The sequence below is a fragment of the Somniosus microcephalus genome, chromosome 4, assembly GCF_052327205.1.
Source record: "Somniosus microcephalus isolate GS21.2 chromosome 4, FLI_Smic_1.0, whole genome shotgun sequence".
NCBI lineage: Eukaryota > Metazoa > Chordata > Chondrichthyes > Squaliformes > Somniosidae > Somniosus > Somniosus microcephalus.
In genome coordinates this window covers 82198212-82217481 of record NC_140990.1, presented here as the reverse complement: position 1 = coordinate 82217481, position 19270 = coordinate 82198212, and the positions used below count along the sequence as shown (strand labels likewise).

The 19270-nt window shown below is 49.0% G+C and overlaps 1 protein-coding gene across 2 annotated transcripts in view; it reads right to left on the bottom strand.

The window, feature by feature from the left end:
• Window positions 1-19270, bottom strand: part of LOC147119353 (uncharacterized) — a 57832-nt gene that overhangs the window by 17264 nt on the left and 21298 nt on the right. Inside the window, exons 3-4 of one of the 2 annotated variants that reach the window (XM_085984991.1) lie at window positions 18082-18148; window positions 6982-8245 (exon numbers count right to left, since the gene is read on the bottom strand). In XM_085984991.1, coding sequence (XP_085841117.1) covers window positions 7164-8006 — 843 coding nt within the window. In that variant the 5' untranslated portion in view covers window positions 8007-8245; window positions 18082-18148 and the 3' untranslated portion in view covers window positions 6982-7163. Of the gene's footprint in view, window positions 1-6981; window positions 8246-18081; window positions 18149-19270 lie in introns of those variants that run through there. The other variant, XM_085984992.1, reaches the window with a different exon arrangement.

Here is a 19270-nt window from a genome sequence, read left to right as displayed (position 1 = left end):
GTCTCTCTCTCTTCCCCCCCCAGTCTCTCGCTCTCTTCCCCCCAGCCTCTCGCTCTCTCTTCCCCCCAGCCTCATCGCTCTCTCTCTTCCCCCCAGCCTCTCGCTCTCTCTCTTCCCCCCCAGCCTCTCGCTCTCTCTCTTCCCCCCAGTCGCTCGCTCTCGTCTCTTCCCCCCAGTCTCTCGCTCTCGTCTTCCCCCCAGTCGCTCTCTCTCTTCCCCCCGTCGCTCTCATCTCTTACCCCAGTCGCTCTCTCTCTTCCCAGCCAGTCGCTCTCTCTCTTCCCCCCCCAGTCTCTCGCTCTCGTTCCCCCCAGGTCTCTCGCTCTCTCTCTTCCCCCTCAGTTCTCTCGCTCCCTCTCCTTCCCCCCAGTCTCTCGCTCTCTCTCTTCCCCCCAGTCTCTCGCTCTCTCTCTTCCCCCCAGTCGCTCGCTCGTCTCTCTTCCCCCCAGTCCGCTCTCTTCCCCCGTCTCTCTCTCTTCCCCCCCCAGTCTCTCGCTCCATCTTCCCCCCAGCCTCTCGCTCTCGAGTCTCCCTTCCCCCCAGTCTCTCGCTCTCTCTCTTTCCCCCCAGTCTCTTCGCTCTCTTTCTTCCCCCCCGTCGCTCTCGTTCTTCCCCGTCACTCTCTGCTTACCCCAGTCTCTCTCTTACCCCAGTCTCTCTCTTCCCGCCAGTCGCTCTCTCTTCTCCTTCCCCCGTCTCTCTCTCTCAGTCTTCCCCCCCCAGTCTCTCGCTCTCGTCTTCCCCCCCCACTCACGCTCTCTCACTATCTTCCCCCCAGTCTCTCGCTCTCTCTTCCCCCCCCAGTCTCTCGCTCTCTCTCTCTTCCCCCCAGTCTCTCGCTCTCGTCTCTTCCCCCCCAGTCTCTCGCTCTCGTCTCTTCCCCCCAGTCCTCTCGCTCTCGTCTTCCCCCCAGTCTCTCGCTCTCTTCTCTTCCCCCCAGTCTCTCGCTCTCGTCTCTTCCCCCCAGTCTCTCGCCCTCTTCCTCTTCCCCCCAGTCTCTCGCTCTGCTCTCTTCCCCCCCAGTCTCTCGCTCTCTCTCTTCCCCCCAGTCTCTCGCTCTCTCTTCCCCCCAGTCTCTCGCTCTCGTCTCTTCCCCCCAGTCCTCTCGCTCTCTCCTTCCCCCGTCTCTCGCTCTCTCCTTCCCCCCCAGTCTCTCGCTCTCGTCCTTCCCCCCCAGTCTCTCTCGCTCTCGTCTCTTCCCCCCAGTCCTCTCGCTGTCTCTCTTCCGCCCAGTCTCTCGCTCCTCCTCTCTTCCCCCCCAGTCGCTCTCACTTCCCCACAGTCGCTCTCTCTCTTCCCCCCGTCGCTCTCTCTCTTGCCCCCAGTCGCTCTCTCTCTTCCCCCCAGTCGCTTTCTCTCTCTCTCTTCCAACAACAACATGCCCTCAAAATACCCTCCGGCACCGCCGGGCACTTCAGCTAGTTCAGGATAAAGCAGCCCGCTTGATTGGCACTCCATCCACCACCTTCAACATTCACTCCCTCCACCACCGGGCGCACTGTGGCTGCAGTGTGTACCATCTACAAGATGCACTGCAGCAACTTGCCAAAGCTCCTTCAACAGCACCTTCCAAACCCGCGACCTCTACCACTTAGAAGGACAAGGGCAGGCAGACGCATGGGAACATCACCACCTACAAGCTCCCCTCCAAGCCACCACAACATCCTGACTTGGACCTGTATCGCCGTTCCTTCACTGTCGCTGGGCCAAAATCCTGGAACTCCCTTCCTAACAGAATTGTGGGTGTACCTACACCATATGGACTGCAGCGGTTCAAGAAGGCGGCTCACCACTATCTTCTGAAGGGCAATTAGGGATGGGCACTAAATGCAGGCCTAGCCAGCGATGCCCACATCCCATCAATGAATTTTAAAAAACTTGGCAACGGCCTCGTGATCGGCTGAGGCCGATTCCCCCCACAACCTTGAGGTTAGTCAAGGTGAACCCCTTCTTAAAATTTTCCAACCAGCCCTTACTCGCTTGAAACTTTGTCATCTACACTTTCCCCGGCAGGCCACAGTAAGATGCTTGTAGATACTAAGGGCCTTCTTACGTACCCATGCAGAATTAACATTCGCTTGTTTCTGGCTCTGGTCGTCCACCCAGATATTAAGAGCCTTCTCCATTTTTTCAAGCTAATGGTCCCGTGGCATAAACGACACTTTAGCACTTTTCGCAGAGCCGCCCTCATCGACACCTCACTTTTTTTATGGTTCTAATGGTGGACTCGTTAACCCCCATTAGTCGTCCAACCGACGCTGCACTTTCACCACGGGCAAGTCTATTAACCACATCTAATTTCCTATCTAAGGTTAGTACATTCCTTGCCCTTTTCGCTATTGAGTCACCTTTACCACTGAGATTACGCTTAGGTGCCATGGTTAATGGCTGAATGTTAACACACCTGGTTGTTATTATGCTGAAAAGAGCGGCGCGGATGAATGCAGTCTCGTGGCAAACCGCATATATGCAAAATTCACTGCCGCCCGTTGGCAAAAATTGCCGCAGAGATGAAACTGTGTATACGTGAATTCCACGTATGGCAAAACTGCGGTTGGGGCGGGATTCCTGTATACACGGCCCATGGACTCCTCTAGGCCACATAAAACACATCTGGCCTTGGAGTCTGGAAAGGAGTTTAAAAACTGTTGCACACGGACAGCTCCTTGCAACAGTCTCCACCCCAGATCCCCATGGTGCAGGGAAGGACCCCCACGTAGAGAGCCCTCCATTGGGGAACCTCGCCTCCGCCGGACAGCAAGATGACCCGCCCGTCTGATTGAGATTGGGCAATAAACTAAATTAATCAATAAATGATACAGAAACCCGAGTGCCCGGGGTCCTCAGACCTGGTGTGAAGTACGCTGGCCACCAATTTTCCGTTACTAACTCGCACCTCAGGCCCCGCCCAGTCTGGTTTAATTACTAAATGTTTTCTAACTCGAGTTCAGGCCTGTCATTCTGAGGGGAAACTTACGAGGGGCTCCATTTTTTTGTGTGACCTGCCTGAGAGGCTTTAATAAACTGGCAATAAGATTTTATATTAAAGGTGGAAAAAGGTGAAAAACGTCACTAGCGATGCCTCAAAACTCATGGACAGAGAAATCCACTTCATCAGCGCCCCTGCCACAGGACTCAATATCCACCCCCTCCACCACTGCTGCACTGTGTCTGCAGTATGTACGGTCTACAAGATGACCACGGTCAGGCCGTGTGGAGTCAAGGGCCAGGCAGCAAAATGGATGGATAGATCGCAACAAACTTCCCTTAACTCCAACCCTCTGATTTCTGTTTTGTAGCCATCTTTCCATCCGTTCTGCTGCCTGGCCCTTCACTCCACACGGCCTGACCTGGGTCATCTTCTAGATCGTACAATCTGTTATGGATAGCAAGCTGGTTACAAAACAGGAAACAGAGAGTAGGGGTTAAGAGTAGCTACTCAGACGGGCAAAAGGTGGGAAGTGGTGTCCCACAGGGATCGGTGCAGGGATCACTGTTGTTCACCATTGACAGAAACAATTTGGACTCGGGAATCAGAGGTACAATTTCAAAATTTGTCCATGACACCAAATTGGGAGGTAGGAGTTAATATTGAGGAAGACTGACAACATGCAAGAGGACATAATAAACTTCCAGAATGGGAGGGTAATTAGCAAATTAATTTTAAGAAAGGTGGTGCATTTTGGTAGGAATAATAAGGAGGCCACACACTACTTGGAAAATAAGAGTCTAAATGGGGTAGAGGAGCAAAGGGATCTCGGGGTCCAGATACACAAATCACTAAAAGTAGCGACGCAGGTTAATGAGGCCATAACAGGAGCAAACAATGGACTGGGGATCATTTCTAGAGGGATAGAATTAAAAAGCAGAAAAGTTATGTTAAACTTGTATAGGACATTGGTTAGACCACACTTGGCGTACAGTGCACAGTTCTGGTCTCCATATTATAAAAAGGATATAGAGGCACTGGAGAAGGTGGAAATTGACTTTACAAGGATGATCCTAGAACTGAGAGGATATACTTATCAGGAAAGGCTGAACAGGCTGGGGCTCTTTTCTCTAGAATAAAGAGAAGGCCGATGGGTGACCTGATCGAGGTCTTTAAGATTATGAAAAGGTTATATCGGGTGAACCTGGAGAAAATGTTTCCACTTCTGGGGAGTCCAAAACTACAGGTCATAAATATAACACAGTCTCTAATAAATCCAATGGGAATTCAGGAGAAACTTCTTTACCCAAAGAGAGGTCAGAATGTGGAACGTGCTACCACAAGGAGTAGTTGAGGTGAATAGCACAGATACATTCATGGGGAAGGTAGATAAGCACATGAGGGAGAAAGGAATAGAAGGATATGCTAATAGGGTTAGATGAAGAGTGGTGGGAGGAGACTCGTGTGGAGCAGAAACACGCATTGACCAGTTGGGCCGAATGGCCTGTTCCTGTCCTGTAGACACTCTGCAATTCTACAACAACAACAACTTGTATTTATATAGCACCTTTAACGTAGTAAAATGTCCCAAGGTGCTTCACAGCAGTGTTACAAGACAAAAAATTTGACACCGAGCCACATAAGGATAAATTAGGGCAGGTGACCAAAAGCTTGGTCAAAGAGGTAGGTTTTAAGGAGCGTCTTAAAGGAGGAGATGTAGCGAGGCAGACAGGTTTAGGCAGGGAGTTCCAGAGCTTGGAGCCTAGGCAACAGAAGGCACGGCCACCAATGGTTGAGTGATTATAATCAGGGATGCTCAAGAGGGCAGAATTAGAGGAGCGCAGATATCTCGCGGGGGGGGGGGGGGGGGTTGTGGGGCTGGCGGAGATTACAGAGATAGGGAGAGGCGAGGCCATGGAGGGATTTGAAAACAAGGATGAGAATTTTGAAATCAAGGCGTTGCTTAACCAGAAGCCAATGTAGGTCAGCGAGCACATGGGTGATGGGTGAACGGGACTTGGTGCGAGTTAGGACACGGGCAGCCGAGTTTTGGATGACCTCAAGTTTATGTAGGGTAGAATGTGGGAGGCCAGCCAGGAGTGTGTTGGAATAGTCAAGTCTAGAGGTAACAAAGGCATGGATGAGGGTTTCAGCAGCTGATGAGCTGAGGCAAGGGCGGAGACGGGCAATGTTACGGAGGTGGAAAGAGGCGGTCTTAGTTATACCGTGGATATGTGGTCGGAAGCTCATTTCAGGGTCAAATATGACACCAAGGTTGCAAACAGTGTGGTTCAGCCTCAGACAGATGTTAGGGAGAGGGATGGAGGCTCGGGAATGGAGTTTGTGGCGGGACCAAAAACAATGGCTTCGGTCTTTCCAATATTTAATTGGAGAAAATGTCTGCTCATCCAGAACTGCATGTCGGACAAGCAGTCTGACAATTTAGAGACCGTGGAGGGGTCGAGAGAAGTGGTGGTGAGGTAGAGCTGGGTGTCATCAGCGTACACGTGGAAACTGACGCTGTGTTTTTGGATGATGTCACCAAGGGGCAACATGTAGATGAGAAATAGGAGGGGGCCAAACATAGATCCTTGGGGGACACCAGAGGTAACGATGTGGGAGCGGGAAGAGAAGCCGTTGCAGGTGATTCTCTGGCTACGATTATATAGATAAGAATGGAACCAGGCGAGTGCAGTCCCACCCAGCTGGACGACGGTAGAGAGGCGTTGGAGAAGGATGGAATGGTCAACCATGTCAAAGGCTGCAGACAAGTCAAGAAGGACGAGGAGGGATAGTTTACTTTTGTCACAGTCACAAAGGATGTCACTTGTGACTTTGATGAGAGCCGTTTCGGTACTGTGGCAAGGGCGGAATCCTGATTGGAGGGATTCAAACTTGGAATTGCAGGAAAGATGGGCACGGATTTGGGAATCTATGTAACTATGTCTTCTGCCTCCTGACGACGCTGGAAAAGCTTTTACTATTATTACCACAATTGTGCACCATCTTCATTTCCAAATATCTCTTAACCTCTCTAATGGCTGCTTTGGATTCCCTCAATTGTGGGTGATATTTGTTCCTATTCTCCTATAAACTGAACTCACCTTGACCTGAAGTGGGTTCAATGTAAGACAGTTCGGGGAGTCAGGCATCATTCACCCCTAGACCTACGCTATCCGGTAAAACCCCACACAGTTCCTCAGTAAGGATTCCTCTTGTTCCTCGCTATATATTTGTCAGGATACCGAAGCCCAGCTTTCTTACCGTCCACTCCTGGAGGCCCCACTCCCTGAGCCTACAACCTTCAGCAAGGTCAGTGGTGGAGTTCCACAGCGGGAGTGATCCCAGAGTAACTGTCAGGATGGTACCCCTGTGGATGTTCCGGGTCGTGTATTTTTAGTTATCCTGATGTCTAACACACACACATCAATAAAACAGGGAATTCCTGGAAACACGCTGCAGGTCCTTCTTTGTCTGGAGATCAAATATCTGTTGTATAATTGTACCAGCAGATAACAGGCTCCTGTGAACTCCTCCCTCTGCTATTGTAATGCAGAATTTAACCAATTTATTTTAACCTGCCTTAAAGTGATAGACTCAGGACTGTCACACAAACATGTTAAATCTTCATAGAATAATTACCAGTAATTTTTAGACTGGAATCTTAAACCTACCGTTTCACTTTCAGTCAGGAACAGATCGCAGTTTGACCCAATCTCTGATTTGACAGCACGTTTCCAGCATTCTCCATTGTTCTTCCTGACTCTAAACACAGTTGTAAAGGGGCCTTCTGTTCCATGCCTAGGAGCTCTGAGCCATGGAAGAGAGCGGCTGGGTCATATTTCTTACAGGCCTCAAGATTAACCCACACGGAGACTTTGCTGTCAGTGAAGAGAGACGATAGAGACCAAAGTGCCGTTTGCCCCTCTCAGTGTGGCCCTGAAGGACTGTGTCCAGGCTGAAGTTCTGTTCCCGCCGTACGATCCTCCCCCAGATTGTCCTTTCTGAGCTCCAGCCAGGTGATGCTAAACACTCAGGTGGGAAAGACAAAAATCTACAACAATGTGTTTAACACAAAGCTGGTTTATTTGACATATATCCAGAATATTAAACTGCAGCCCAGTTATTGGGGTTATTAACATCAGCAGAAACAAATTCCAACTGTTGAAATGAACACGGTTCAGTCCTGGATGCGATTAACAGCAGCAATAACAGCAGAATCCAACCCCTACAGTCACTTGTGAACTCGCTGGTGAGTCACCAGGCTAGATGAACGTGTGAATCCTTTCTCACACACGGAGCAGGTGAATGGCCTCTCCCCAGTGTGAAGTCGTTGGTGTGCCACCAGGCTGGATCTTTGAGTGAATCCCTTCCCACACACAGAGCAGGTGAACGGCCTCTCCCCGGTGTGAACTCGCTGGTGTGTCAACAGGTGAGATGAATGGGTGAATCCCTTCCCACACACTGAGCAGGTGAACGGCCTCTCCCCGGTGTGAACTCGCTGGTGTTCCACCAGGCTGGATGACTGAGTGAATCTTTTCTCACACACTGAGCAGGTGAACGGCCTCTCCCCAGTGTGAACTCTCTGGTGTTTCCGCAGGGTGGATGTCTGAGTGAATCCCTTCCCACACTCGGAGCAGGTGAACGGCCTCTCCCCAGTGTGAGTGCGTTGATGTGTCAGAACTTCACTTCTGCTTTTAAAACTCTTCTCACACTCAGAACATTTAAAAGGTCTCTCCTCAGTGTGAACTCGCTGGTGTGTCAGCAGGGTGGATAACTGAGCAAATCCCTTCCCACAGATGGAGCAGGGGAATGGCCTCTCCCCGGTGTGAATTCGCATGTGCATATGAAGCTTGGATAACTCTGTGAATCCCTTGCCACACATGGAGCAGGAGAACGGCCTCTCTCCGGTGTGAATTCGCCGATGAATTTCCAGCTGGGATGGGTAATTGAATCCCTTCCCACAGTCCCCACATTTACACGGCTTCTCTCCAGTGTGACTGCGTCGATGAGTTTCCAGCTCAGACGGGTAATTAAATCCCTTCACACAGTCCTCACATTTCCACGGTTTCTCCATGGTGCGGGTGTCCTTGTGTCTCTCCAGGTTGGACGATCAGTTGAAGCCTCGTCCCCACACAGAACACGTGTACGGTTTCTCCCCGTTGTGAACGGTGCAATGATTTTTCAGGCTGTGTAACTGGTTAAAGCTCTTTCCACAGTCAGCGCACTGGAACACTCTCACTCGGGTGTGTGTGTCTCGGTGCTTTTCCAGTCACACTGATGTTTGTAATCTTTTTGAGAATGGTGAGACAGCCGCTGTGTGCAGAGTGAGAATAAAATCAATGAGTCAATGATTGTCTCTCCTGGTCACTGGGACCCTGAAGCCCCGCCCACTCTCTGTTCCTGGGCAAGATGGCTGCGCATGCGCCATGATCCCGCCCTGTCCAAGATGGCGGCCAGTGACCCCGCTGACCCGGGCAGCTGGGCCTGTCACCGCGGGGCAAACACGGGGCCTGTGGGCTCTTATTCGGGGCCTGAGGCCTAAACCAGGTGTTTATGAAGCTTCCCAGCCCACCTGCGGGTCCAATTCCTCCCCGAGGCCACAATCTCCTACCGACTGCCGGCAGCGTCTCTTCCGCCGCAGACTGCCTCCCACACTGCGCATGCTCAGAGCACAGCCCGGTCCAGCGCCTGCGCACTGGGCTCCTGTGGTCATTGATGGGGCACATTCTGCCACGTGGAGGATTCTGGGTAAATGTCATCCCATCGAGATTGGGGCCGGAAGGGCAATAAACAAAATTAATCTTTAAATTATTTAGTAACCCAAATGCCCGGGCTCTCCGCCATCGTGCAAAGTAAACTGGCCGCCACTTTTACTTTACTAACTCGCACCTCAGGCCTCGCCCAGTCTGGTTTAATTGCTGAATGTTTCCTAACTGTTTTCTAATTCAAATTCAGTCCTGTTATTCTGAGGAAAACTGATGAGGCTTCATGTTTTATGTGTCCTACATGTTAAAGGGTTAAATAAGCTGGTAACATTTTTTTTAAAGGTGCAAAGATGTGAAAAAAGCCACTAGCGATGCCTCAAACCACACGGGACAGCGAAGTCCACTTGATTAGCGCCCCTGCCACAGGACTCAATATCCTCCCTCTCCACCACTGGTGCAGTGTCTGCAGTATGTGCGGTCTACAAGATGCCCAAGGTGGAGTCGAGGGCGAGGGAGCAGAATGGATGGAAAGATGGCTACAAAACAGAAATCAGAGGCTCGAAGTTGAAGAACATTTCTCGGGCTGGCAGAGAGTGAGATGTGGTGTCCCACTGCGGTCTGTGCTGCTGGGACCAATTCTGTTTGTGGTGATTTGGACTCAGAATTTGAAGATGGCACCAAATTGGGTGGTGTAACTAATAATGTGGGGACTGCACCATAATACAGGAAGACATAAACTGGGCAGATAAGTGGGCAACAAAATTCAATGTAGTGAAAGGTGAGCTGGTTCATTTTAGTAGGAGGAATAAGGAAGCCACTTACACCTTAGAAAGTAAGAAAATAAATGGGGCAGAGGAGCAAAGAGATCTGGGAATACAGACACATAAATCACTAAAAGTAGCAACACAAGTTGATGAGGCCATAAAGATTGCAAAGGACTGGGGTTCATTTCTGGAGGAATATAATACAAGAGCAGGGAGGTAATGTTCAATTTATATTGAACCTTGGTTAGACCACAGTTGGAGCATCTCGTGAAGTGGTGCGCCGACAACAACCTGGCCCTTAACACCAAGAAAACAAAGGAAATAATCGTGGACTTCAGGAAGTCCAAAGGCGGAAGTCACACCCCCATCCACATCAATGGGGCTGTGGTGGAAAGGGTGGCCAGCTTTAAGTTCCTCGGAGTCCACATCACGGAAGACCTCTCCTGGTCCCTCAACACCTCCTCTCTGGTGAAGAAGGCCCAGCAGCGCCTATATTTCTTGAGGAGGCTGAAGGGATGTAATCTGTTACCCCCGATCCTCTCTAACTTCTACCGCTGCACTATAGAGAGCATCCTGACAAACTGTATCACGGTATGGTACGGCAGCTGTAGCTCCCATGACCGGAAAGCCCTGCAGCGGGTAGTCAAAACTGCCCAACGCATTACCGGCACCCGGCTACCGACCATAGAGCACATATACCAGAAACGCTGCCTACGGAGGTCATGGTCCATCATCAAAGACCCTACCCACCCCAGCCACAGTCTGTTCGCCCTCCTACCATCTGGGAGACGCTACAGATGCATTCGCACCCGTACGACCAGATTTAGGAACAGCTTCTTTCCCAGGGCTGTCATCCTACTGAACTCCACAAATAAATACTAAAGCCTGCACATCTGCCAATGCACTTTATTATGGTCATATTTATGCTAATATATATGTACAAATGTATGTTGAAATGTTAAGTGTCCTAATCCAAATTGTACACTCTCGGGAGCCGCAAGCCTACATTTCGTTGTACTGCACTTGTGCACTAACAATGACAATAAAAGTTGATTTGATTTGATTTGATTTTGTGAGCGGTTCATTTCTAGAGGAATATAATACAAGAGCAGGGAGGTAATGATCAATTTATATTGAACCTTGGTTAGACCACAGTTGGAGCGCTGTGAGCAGTTCATTTCTAGAGGAATATATTACAAGAGCAGGGAGGTAATGATCAATTTATATTGAACCTTGGTGAGACCACAGTTGGAGCACTGTGAGCGGTTCATTTCTAGAGGAATATATTACAAGAGCAGGGAGGTAATGATCAATTTATATTGAACCTTGGTGAGACCACAGTTGGAGCACTGTGAGCGGTTCATTTCTAGAGGAATATATTACAAGAGCAGGGAGGTAATGATCAATTTATATTGAACCTTGGTTAGACCACAGTTGGAGCACTGTCAGCAGTTCATTTCTAGAGGAATATATTACAAGAGCAGGGAGGTAATGATCAATTTATATTGAACCTTGGTGAGACCACAGTTGGAGCACTGTGAGCAGTTCATTTCTAGAGGAATATATTACAAGAGCAGGGAGGTAATGATCAATTTATATTGAACCTTGGTGAGACCACAGTTGGAGCACTGTGAGCGGTTCATTTCTAGAGGAATATATTACAAGAGCAGGGAGGTAATGATCAATTTATATTGAACCTTGGTGAGACCACAGTTGGAGCACTGTGAGCGGTTCATTTCTAGAGGAATATATTACAAGAGCAGGGAGGTAATGATCAATTTATATTGAACCTTGGTTAGACCACAGTTGGAGCGCTGTGAGCAGTTCATTTCTAGAGGAATATATTACAAGAGCAGGGAGGTAATGATCAATTTATATTGAACCTTGGTGAGACCACAGTTGGAGCACTGTGAGCGGTTCATTTCTAGAGGAATATATTACAAGAGCAGGGAGGTAATGATCAATTTATATTGAACCTTGGTGAGACCACAGTTGGAGCACTGTGAGCGGTTCATTTCTAGAGGAATATATTACAAGAGCAGGGAGGTAATGATCAATTTATATTGAACCTTGGTTAGACCACAGTTGGAGCACTGTGAGCGGTTCGGGTCTTCACTCTACAAAAGGATATTGAAGCACTGGAGAAAATGCTGAAAAGATTGACAAGAACGTTACCTGAATTGAGAGGATGCAACTCTCGGGCACGATTGAGCAGGCTTGGGCTCTTTTCTCTGGAAAAGAGAAGACTGAGAGGAGTCCTGATTGATACGAGGGGGTTTATAGGGTAGATCTGGAGAAACTGTTTCCACTTCTGGGTGAGTCAGGACAAGAGGGCAGCAATATAAGATCGCCACTAACAGATGAAATGAAGAATTTAGGGGGGATTTCTTTACTCAGGGTGTTGAGAGTGTGGAACTCACTGCCAGGCCGAGTGCTTGAAGCTGACAGCAACAATACTTTCTGTCTTACAGCCAAGTAGCTCTCCATTCTGCCATTTGTCCCGACTCCACAGGCTCTGACCTTATTCATTAGTCTATTATGTGGGACCTTACAGCCACGGAGCTCTCCATTCTGCCCTCTGTCCCCTGACTCCACAGGCTCTGACCTTATTCATTAGCCTATTATGTGGGACCTTACAGCCAAGGAGCTCTCCATTCTGCCCTCTGTCCCCTGACTCCACAGGCTCTGACCTTATTCATTAGCCTATTATGTGGGACCTTATCGAAGGCCTTTTGGAAATTGAGATAAATTATATCTACTGCATTACCCTTGTCTACTCTCTCTGTTACCTCTTCAAATAATTCAATGAGGTTGGTCAAGCAAGACTTTCCTTTCTGAAATCCATGCCGACTATTCATTATTCTAGATGTATTTCTATTTTCTCCTATAGTAGGTATTCCATTATTTTTCCTACCACCGATGTTAAGCTGACTAGTCAATAGGAAGAGGAGGAGGCCATTCAGCCCCTCGAGCCTGTTCCACCATTCAGTGAGATCATGGCTGATCTGTGACCTAACTCCATACACCCGCCTTTGGCCCATATCCCTTAATACCTTTGGGTAACTAAAACCTATCAATCTCAGATTTAAAATTAACAATTGATCTCGCATCAATTGCCGTTTGCGGAAGAGAGTTCCAAACTTCTACCACCCTTTGTGTGTAGAAGTGTTTCCTAATTTCACTCCTGAAAGGTCTGGCTCTAATTTTTAGACTATGTCCCCCAGTCCTAGAATCCCCAACCAACGGAAATAGTTTCTCTCTATCTACCCTATCTGTTGCCCTTAATATCCTGAAAACTTCGATCAGATCACACCTTAACCTTCTAAATTCCAGGGAATACAACCCTAATTTATATAATCACTCCTCGTAACTTAACCCTTGGAGTCCGGGTATCATTCTGGTAAACCTACGCTGCACTCCCTCCAAGGCCAACATATCCTTCCTAAGGTGTGGTGCCCAGAACTGCTCACAGTACTCCAGGTGTGGTCTAACCAGGGCTTTGTATAGCTGTAGTGTAACTTCTACCCACTTGTATTCTAGTCCTCGAGATATAAAGGCCAGCATTCCATTAGCCTTTTTGATTATTTCCTGTACCTGTTCATGACATTTTAATGATCTATGTACCTGGATCCCCAAGTCTCGTTGGACCTCCACTGTTTCTAGCTTTTCACCATTTAGAAAGTACTCTGTTCTATCCCTTTTAGGTCCAAAGTGGATGACCTCACATTTGCCTACATTGAAATCCATTTGCCACAGTTTTGCCCATTCACTTTATCTGTCGATATCTTTTGTAATTTTATGCTTTCATCTACACTGCCCACAATGCCCCTGTCATTGTGTCATCGGCAAATCTGGATATATGACTTTCTTTGCCTTCATCTAAGTCATTAATAAATACTGTGAATAGTTGAGGCCCCAACACAGATCCCTGCGGGACAGCACTAGTCACCTCCTGCCCATTTCAGTACCTGCCCATTATCCCCACTGCCTGTCTCCTGCCGCTCAGCCAATTTCCTAACCAGGTCAATAATTTGCCCTCAATTCCTCTACTGTAAATACTGATGCAAAGTAATTATTCAACATGTCCGCCATTTCCTTATTATCATTGACAATATCACATTGACAAGGGCTGTGGAAGCTGAGTCGTTGAGTATATTCTAGGCTGAGACAGATAGATTTTTGAACTCTAGGGGAATCGAGGGATATGGAGATCGGGCAGGACAGTGGAGTTGAGGTCGAAGATCAGCCATGCTGTTATTGAATTGTGAAGCAGGCTCCAAGGGCTGTATGGCCGACTCCTGCTCCTAATTCTTATGTTCTTATGTAATTCGAGTCCCTGCCCATTATCCCCACTCTCTGTCTCCTGCCACTCAGCCAATTTCCTAACCCGGTCAATAATTTGCCTTCAATTCCATGGGCTTCTACCTTAGATAACAGTCTCTTACGTGGGACTTGATCAAATGCCTTCTGGATGTCCATATAAATAACATCCATCGACATTCCCCTGTCCACTACTTTAGTCACCTCCTCAAAAAAATCAATCAGGTTTGTCAGGCATGACCGACCTTTCACAAATCCATGCTGGCTCTCTCTGATCAACTGAAAATTTCCGAGGTGTTCAGTCACCCTCTCCTTAATTATAGACTCTAGGAATTTCCCAACAACAGATGTTAGGATAACTGGTCTATAATTCCCTGGTTTTCCTCTCTCGCCATTCGTAAACAGCGGAGTGACATGCGTAATTTTCCAATCTAAAGGAACGGTTCCTGAATCGGGAGAACTTTGGAAGATTATAGTTAAGACATCTGCAATGTGCTCACCTTCTTCCTTTAAAACCCAGGTGAGAGAGACTGCCTTTGACATCAAGGCAGTTTTTGACCATGTGTGGCACCAAGGAATCCGAGTACAGTTGAAGTCAATGGGAATCGGGGGGGAAACTCTCCACTGGCTGGAGTCATACCGAGCACAAAGGAAGATGGTTGGAGGCCAATCATCTGAGCCCCAGGACATCGCTGCTGGAGTTCCTCAGGGCAGTGTCCTCGGCCCAACCATCTTCAGCTGCTTCATCAATGACCTTCCCTCCATCAGAAGGTCAGAAGTGGGGATGTTCACTGATGACTGCAGTGTTCAGCGCCATTCACAACTCCTCAGATAATGAACCAGTCCATGCCTACATGCAGAGACCTGAACGACATTCAGGCTTAGTCTGATAAGTGGCAAGTAACATTTGTGCCACACAAGTGCCAGGCAATGACCATCTCCAACAAGAGAAAGTCTAACCACTGGCCCTTGACATTCAATGGCATTACCATTGTTGAATTCCTTATCATCAACAAGCTGGGGGGTCACCATTGACCAGAAACTTAACTGGACCAGCCACATAAATACTGTGGCTACAAGAGCAGGCCAGAGGCTGGGAATTCTGCGGTGAGTGTCTCACCTCCTGACTCCCCAAAGCCTTTCCACCATCTACAAGGCACAAGTAAGGAGTGAGATGGAATATTCTCCACTTGCCTGGATGAGTGCAGCTCCAACAACACTCAAGAAGCTCAACACCATCCAGGGCAAAGCAGCCCGCTTGATTGGCACCCCATCCACCACCTTAAACATTCACTCCCTCCAACACCAGCGCACTGTGGCTGCAGTGTGTACCATCTACAAGATGCACTGCAGCAACTCGCTAAGGCTTCTTCGACAACACAGGGCTCAGTGCTAGGTCCCTTGCTTTTTGTGGTATATAGCAATGATCTAGACTTGAATATAGGGGGTATGATTAAGAAGTTTGCAGATTATACTAAAATCGACTGTGAGGTTAATACTGAAGAAGGAAGCTGCAGACTGCAGGAAGATATCAATAAATTGGTCAGGTGGGCAGAGCAAATGGAATTCAGTCTGGGGAAGTGTGAGGTAATGCATTTGGGGAGGGCTAACAAGGAAAGGGAATACACATTAAATGGTAGGACACTGAGTAGTGTAGAGGGACAAAGGGACCTTGGAGTGCCTGTCCACAGATCCCTGAAGGTATCAGGCCAGGTAGATAAGGTGGTTAAGAAGGCTTACGGAATGCTTGCCTTTATTTGCCATGGAATAGAATACAAGAGCAGGGGGGTTATGCTTCAACTGTATAAAACACTAGTTAGGCCTCAGCTAGAGTACTGCGTGCAGTTCTGGTCACCACATTACAGGAAAGATGTGATTGCACTGGAGAGGGATCGGAGGAGATTTACAAGGATGTTGCCGGGAGTAGAGAATGTTAGCTGTGAGGAAAGACTGGGTCTCTTTTCCTTGGAACAGAGGAGGCTGAGGGGAGACATTATTGAGGTGTATAAAATTATGAGGGGCCGAGATAAAGTGGATAGAAAGGACCTATTTCCCTTAGTAGAGGGGTCAAAAACCAGGGGACACAGATTTAAAGTAATTGGGGGAAGGTTTAGAGGGGATTTGAGGGGAAATTTCTTCACCCAGAGGGTTGTGGGGGTCTGGAACTCACTGACTGAAAGGGTGGTAGAGGCAGGATCCCTAACCACATTTAAAAAGTACTTGGATGTGCACGTGGGATGCTCTAACCTGCAGGGCTCTGGACCAAGAGCTGGGAAGTGGGATTAGGCTGGATAGCTCTTTGTTGGCCGGCACGGACATAATGGGCCGAAATGGCCTCCTGCCATGCTGTAACTTTCTCTGATTCTACACTGTCCCATCAAACACTCCCAGGGCAGGTACAGCACAGGTTAGATACAGAGTAAAGCTCCCTCTACACTGTCCCATCAAACACTGCCAGGGCAGGTACAGCATGGGTTAGATACAGAGTAAAGCTCCCTCTACACTGTCCCATCAAACACTGCCAGGGCAGGTACAGCACGTGTTAGATACAGAGTAAAGCTCTCTCTACACTGTCCCATCAAACACTCCCAGGGCAGGTACAGCATGGGTTAGATGCAGAGTAAAGCTCCCTCTACACTGTCCCATCAAACACTCCCAGGGCAGGTACAGCACGTGTTAGATACAGAGTAAAGCTCCCTCTACACTGTCCCATCAAACACTCCCAGGGCAGATACAGCACGGGTTAGATACAGAGTAAAGCTCTCTCTACACTGTCCCATCAAACACTCCCAGGGCAGGTACAGCATGGGTTAGATACAGAGTAAAGCTCTCTCTACACTGTCCCATCAAACACTCCCAGGGCAGGTACAGCACGGGTTAGATACAGAGTAAAGCTCCCTCTACACTGTCCCGTCAAACACTCCCAGGGCAGGTACAGCACGGGTTAGATACAGAGTAAAGCTCCCTCTACACTGTCCCATCAAACACTCCTGGGGCAGGCACAGCACGGGTTAGATACAGAGTAAAGCTCCCTCTACACTGTCCCATCAAACACTCCCAGGGCAGGCACAGCACGGGTTAGATACAGAGTAAAGCTCCCTCTACACTGTCCCATCAAACACTCCCAGCCCATAATGAGCAGGGCTCAGGGAGGTTGGTTGCTAGGCACTGCAGTGATGTCATAAAGCAGGGCCATTCAGCCCAGCTGGTCGTCTCCTTGTCCCTTTAAAGGTGGAGAGCCGGGACACCCTGTCTCCAAACACATCCCACCTGTTCATACTGAGAATCCCCGGGGAAGGCCCAAGGCCCAGAGTGTGGAACACAGCCAAGGGGGAAAGAGGAGGAGAGATGGTGCAGTGTGGGAGGTGAGGGAGGAGTCTGCTCATTCCGGGGGCAGATCAGACAAAGTGCTTTGAGTGGTGGGTCCAGCAGTGAAACTGAAACCAAACCAAAGTTAGGCCTGAGCTAGAGTACAGCATGCAGTTCTGGTCACCACATTACAGGAAAGATGTGATTGCACTAGAGAGGGTGCAGAGGAGATTTACAAGGATGTTGCCGGGAGTAGAGAATCTTCGCTATGAGGAAAGACTGGATCGGCTGGGTCTGTTTTCCTTGGAACAGAGGAGGCTGAGGGGAGATTTATTGAGGTGTATAAATTTATGAGGGGCCTAGATAAAGTGGATAGAAAGGACCTATTTCCCTTCGCAAAGGGGTCAAAATCCAGGGGGCACAGATTTAAAGTAACTGGGGGAAGGTTTAGAGGAGATTTGAGGGGAAATGTCTTCACCCAGAGGGTTGTGGGGGTCTGGAACTCACTGCCTGAAAGGGTGGTAGAGGCAGGAACCCTAACCACATTAAAAATGTACTTGGATGTGCACTTGGGATGCTCTAACCTGCAGGGCTACGAACCAAGAGCTGGGAAGTGGGATTAGGCTGGATAGCTCTTTGTTGGCCGGCGCGGACATGATGGGCCGAAATGGCCTCCTTCCGAAATGTAACTTTCTATGATTCTACGATTCTATGACCTCCAAAACCCGCGACCTCCACCACCTAGAGGGACGAGGGCAGCAGGCGCAGGGGAACACCACCACCTCCAAGCTCCCCTCCAAGTCACACAACATCCTGACTTGGAAATATATCGCCGATCCTTCATCGTCGCTGGGTCATAATCCTGGAACTCCCTCCCTAACAGCTCTGTGGGAGTACCTTCACCACACGGACTGCAGCGGTTTAAGAAGGCGGTTCACCACCCGCTTCTCAAGGGCAACTAGGGATGGGGAATAAATGTTGCCGATGCCCAAGTCCCATAAAGAATAAATCAATTGAAAAAAGCACATTAATCTGATGGGAGATCACTGACACACGAGCAGCCAGCGGTGTGGAGCCTCCGGAGAGTCCAGCCCCTTTCCAGCCAGGATTGACAGGAGCTGGGACACAGAAAGAGTCTCATTCAAATCAGTGATATATTTGATCACACAAACCAACTCCCAAAAATACTGAGACAGATCATCAGGCCAGGCTGAGGCATTTCAGGCTGGATTATGCCCGGAATACTGACTGTATCTCTACTGATGTTAATCCAGCTCCCTCACCCCGTCACTCAGTAACCCCTCCCCCCGTGCCCTGTGTTACTGACTGTATCTCCACTGATGTTAATCCAGCTCCCTCACCCCGTCACTCAGTAACCCCTCCCCCAGCACCCTGTGTTACTGACTGTATCTCTACTGATGTTAATCCAGCTCCCTCACACTGTCACTCAGTAACCCCTCCCACAGTACCCTGTGTTACTGACTGTATCTCTACTGATGTTAATCCAGCTCCCTCACACTGTCACTCAGTAACCCCTCCCCCAGCACCCTGTGTTACTGACTGTATCTCTACTGATGTTAATCCAGCTCCCTCACACTGTCACTCAGTAACCCCTCCCCCAGTACCCTGTGTTACTGACTGTATCTCTACTGATGTTAATCCAGCTCCCTCACACTGTCACTCAGTAACCCCTCCCCCAGCACCCTGTGTTACTGACTGTATCTCTACTGATGTTAATCCAGCTCCCTCACACTGTCACTCAGTAACCCTCCCCCAGCACCGTGTTACTGACTGTATCTCTACTGATGTTAATCCAGCTCCCTCACCCCGTCACTCAGTAACCCCTCCCCCAGTGCCCTGTGTTACTGACTGCATCTCTACTGATGTTAATCCAGCTCCCTCACACTGTCACTCAGTAACCCCTCCCCCAGTACCGTGTTACTGACTGTATCTCTACTGATGTTAATCCAGCTCCGTCACACTGTCACTCACTAAGCCCTCCCCCAGCACCCTGTGTTACTGACTGTATCTCTACTGATGTTAATCCAGCTCCCTCACACTGTCACTCAGTAACCCCTCCCCCAGCGCCCTGTGTTACTGACTGTATCTCTACTGATGTTAATCCAGCTCCCTCACACTCAGTAACCCTCCCCCAGCACCCTGTGTTACTGACTGTATCTCGACTGATGTTAATCCAGCTCCCTCACCCCGTCACTCAGTAACCCCTCCCCCAGCACCCT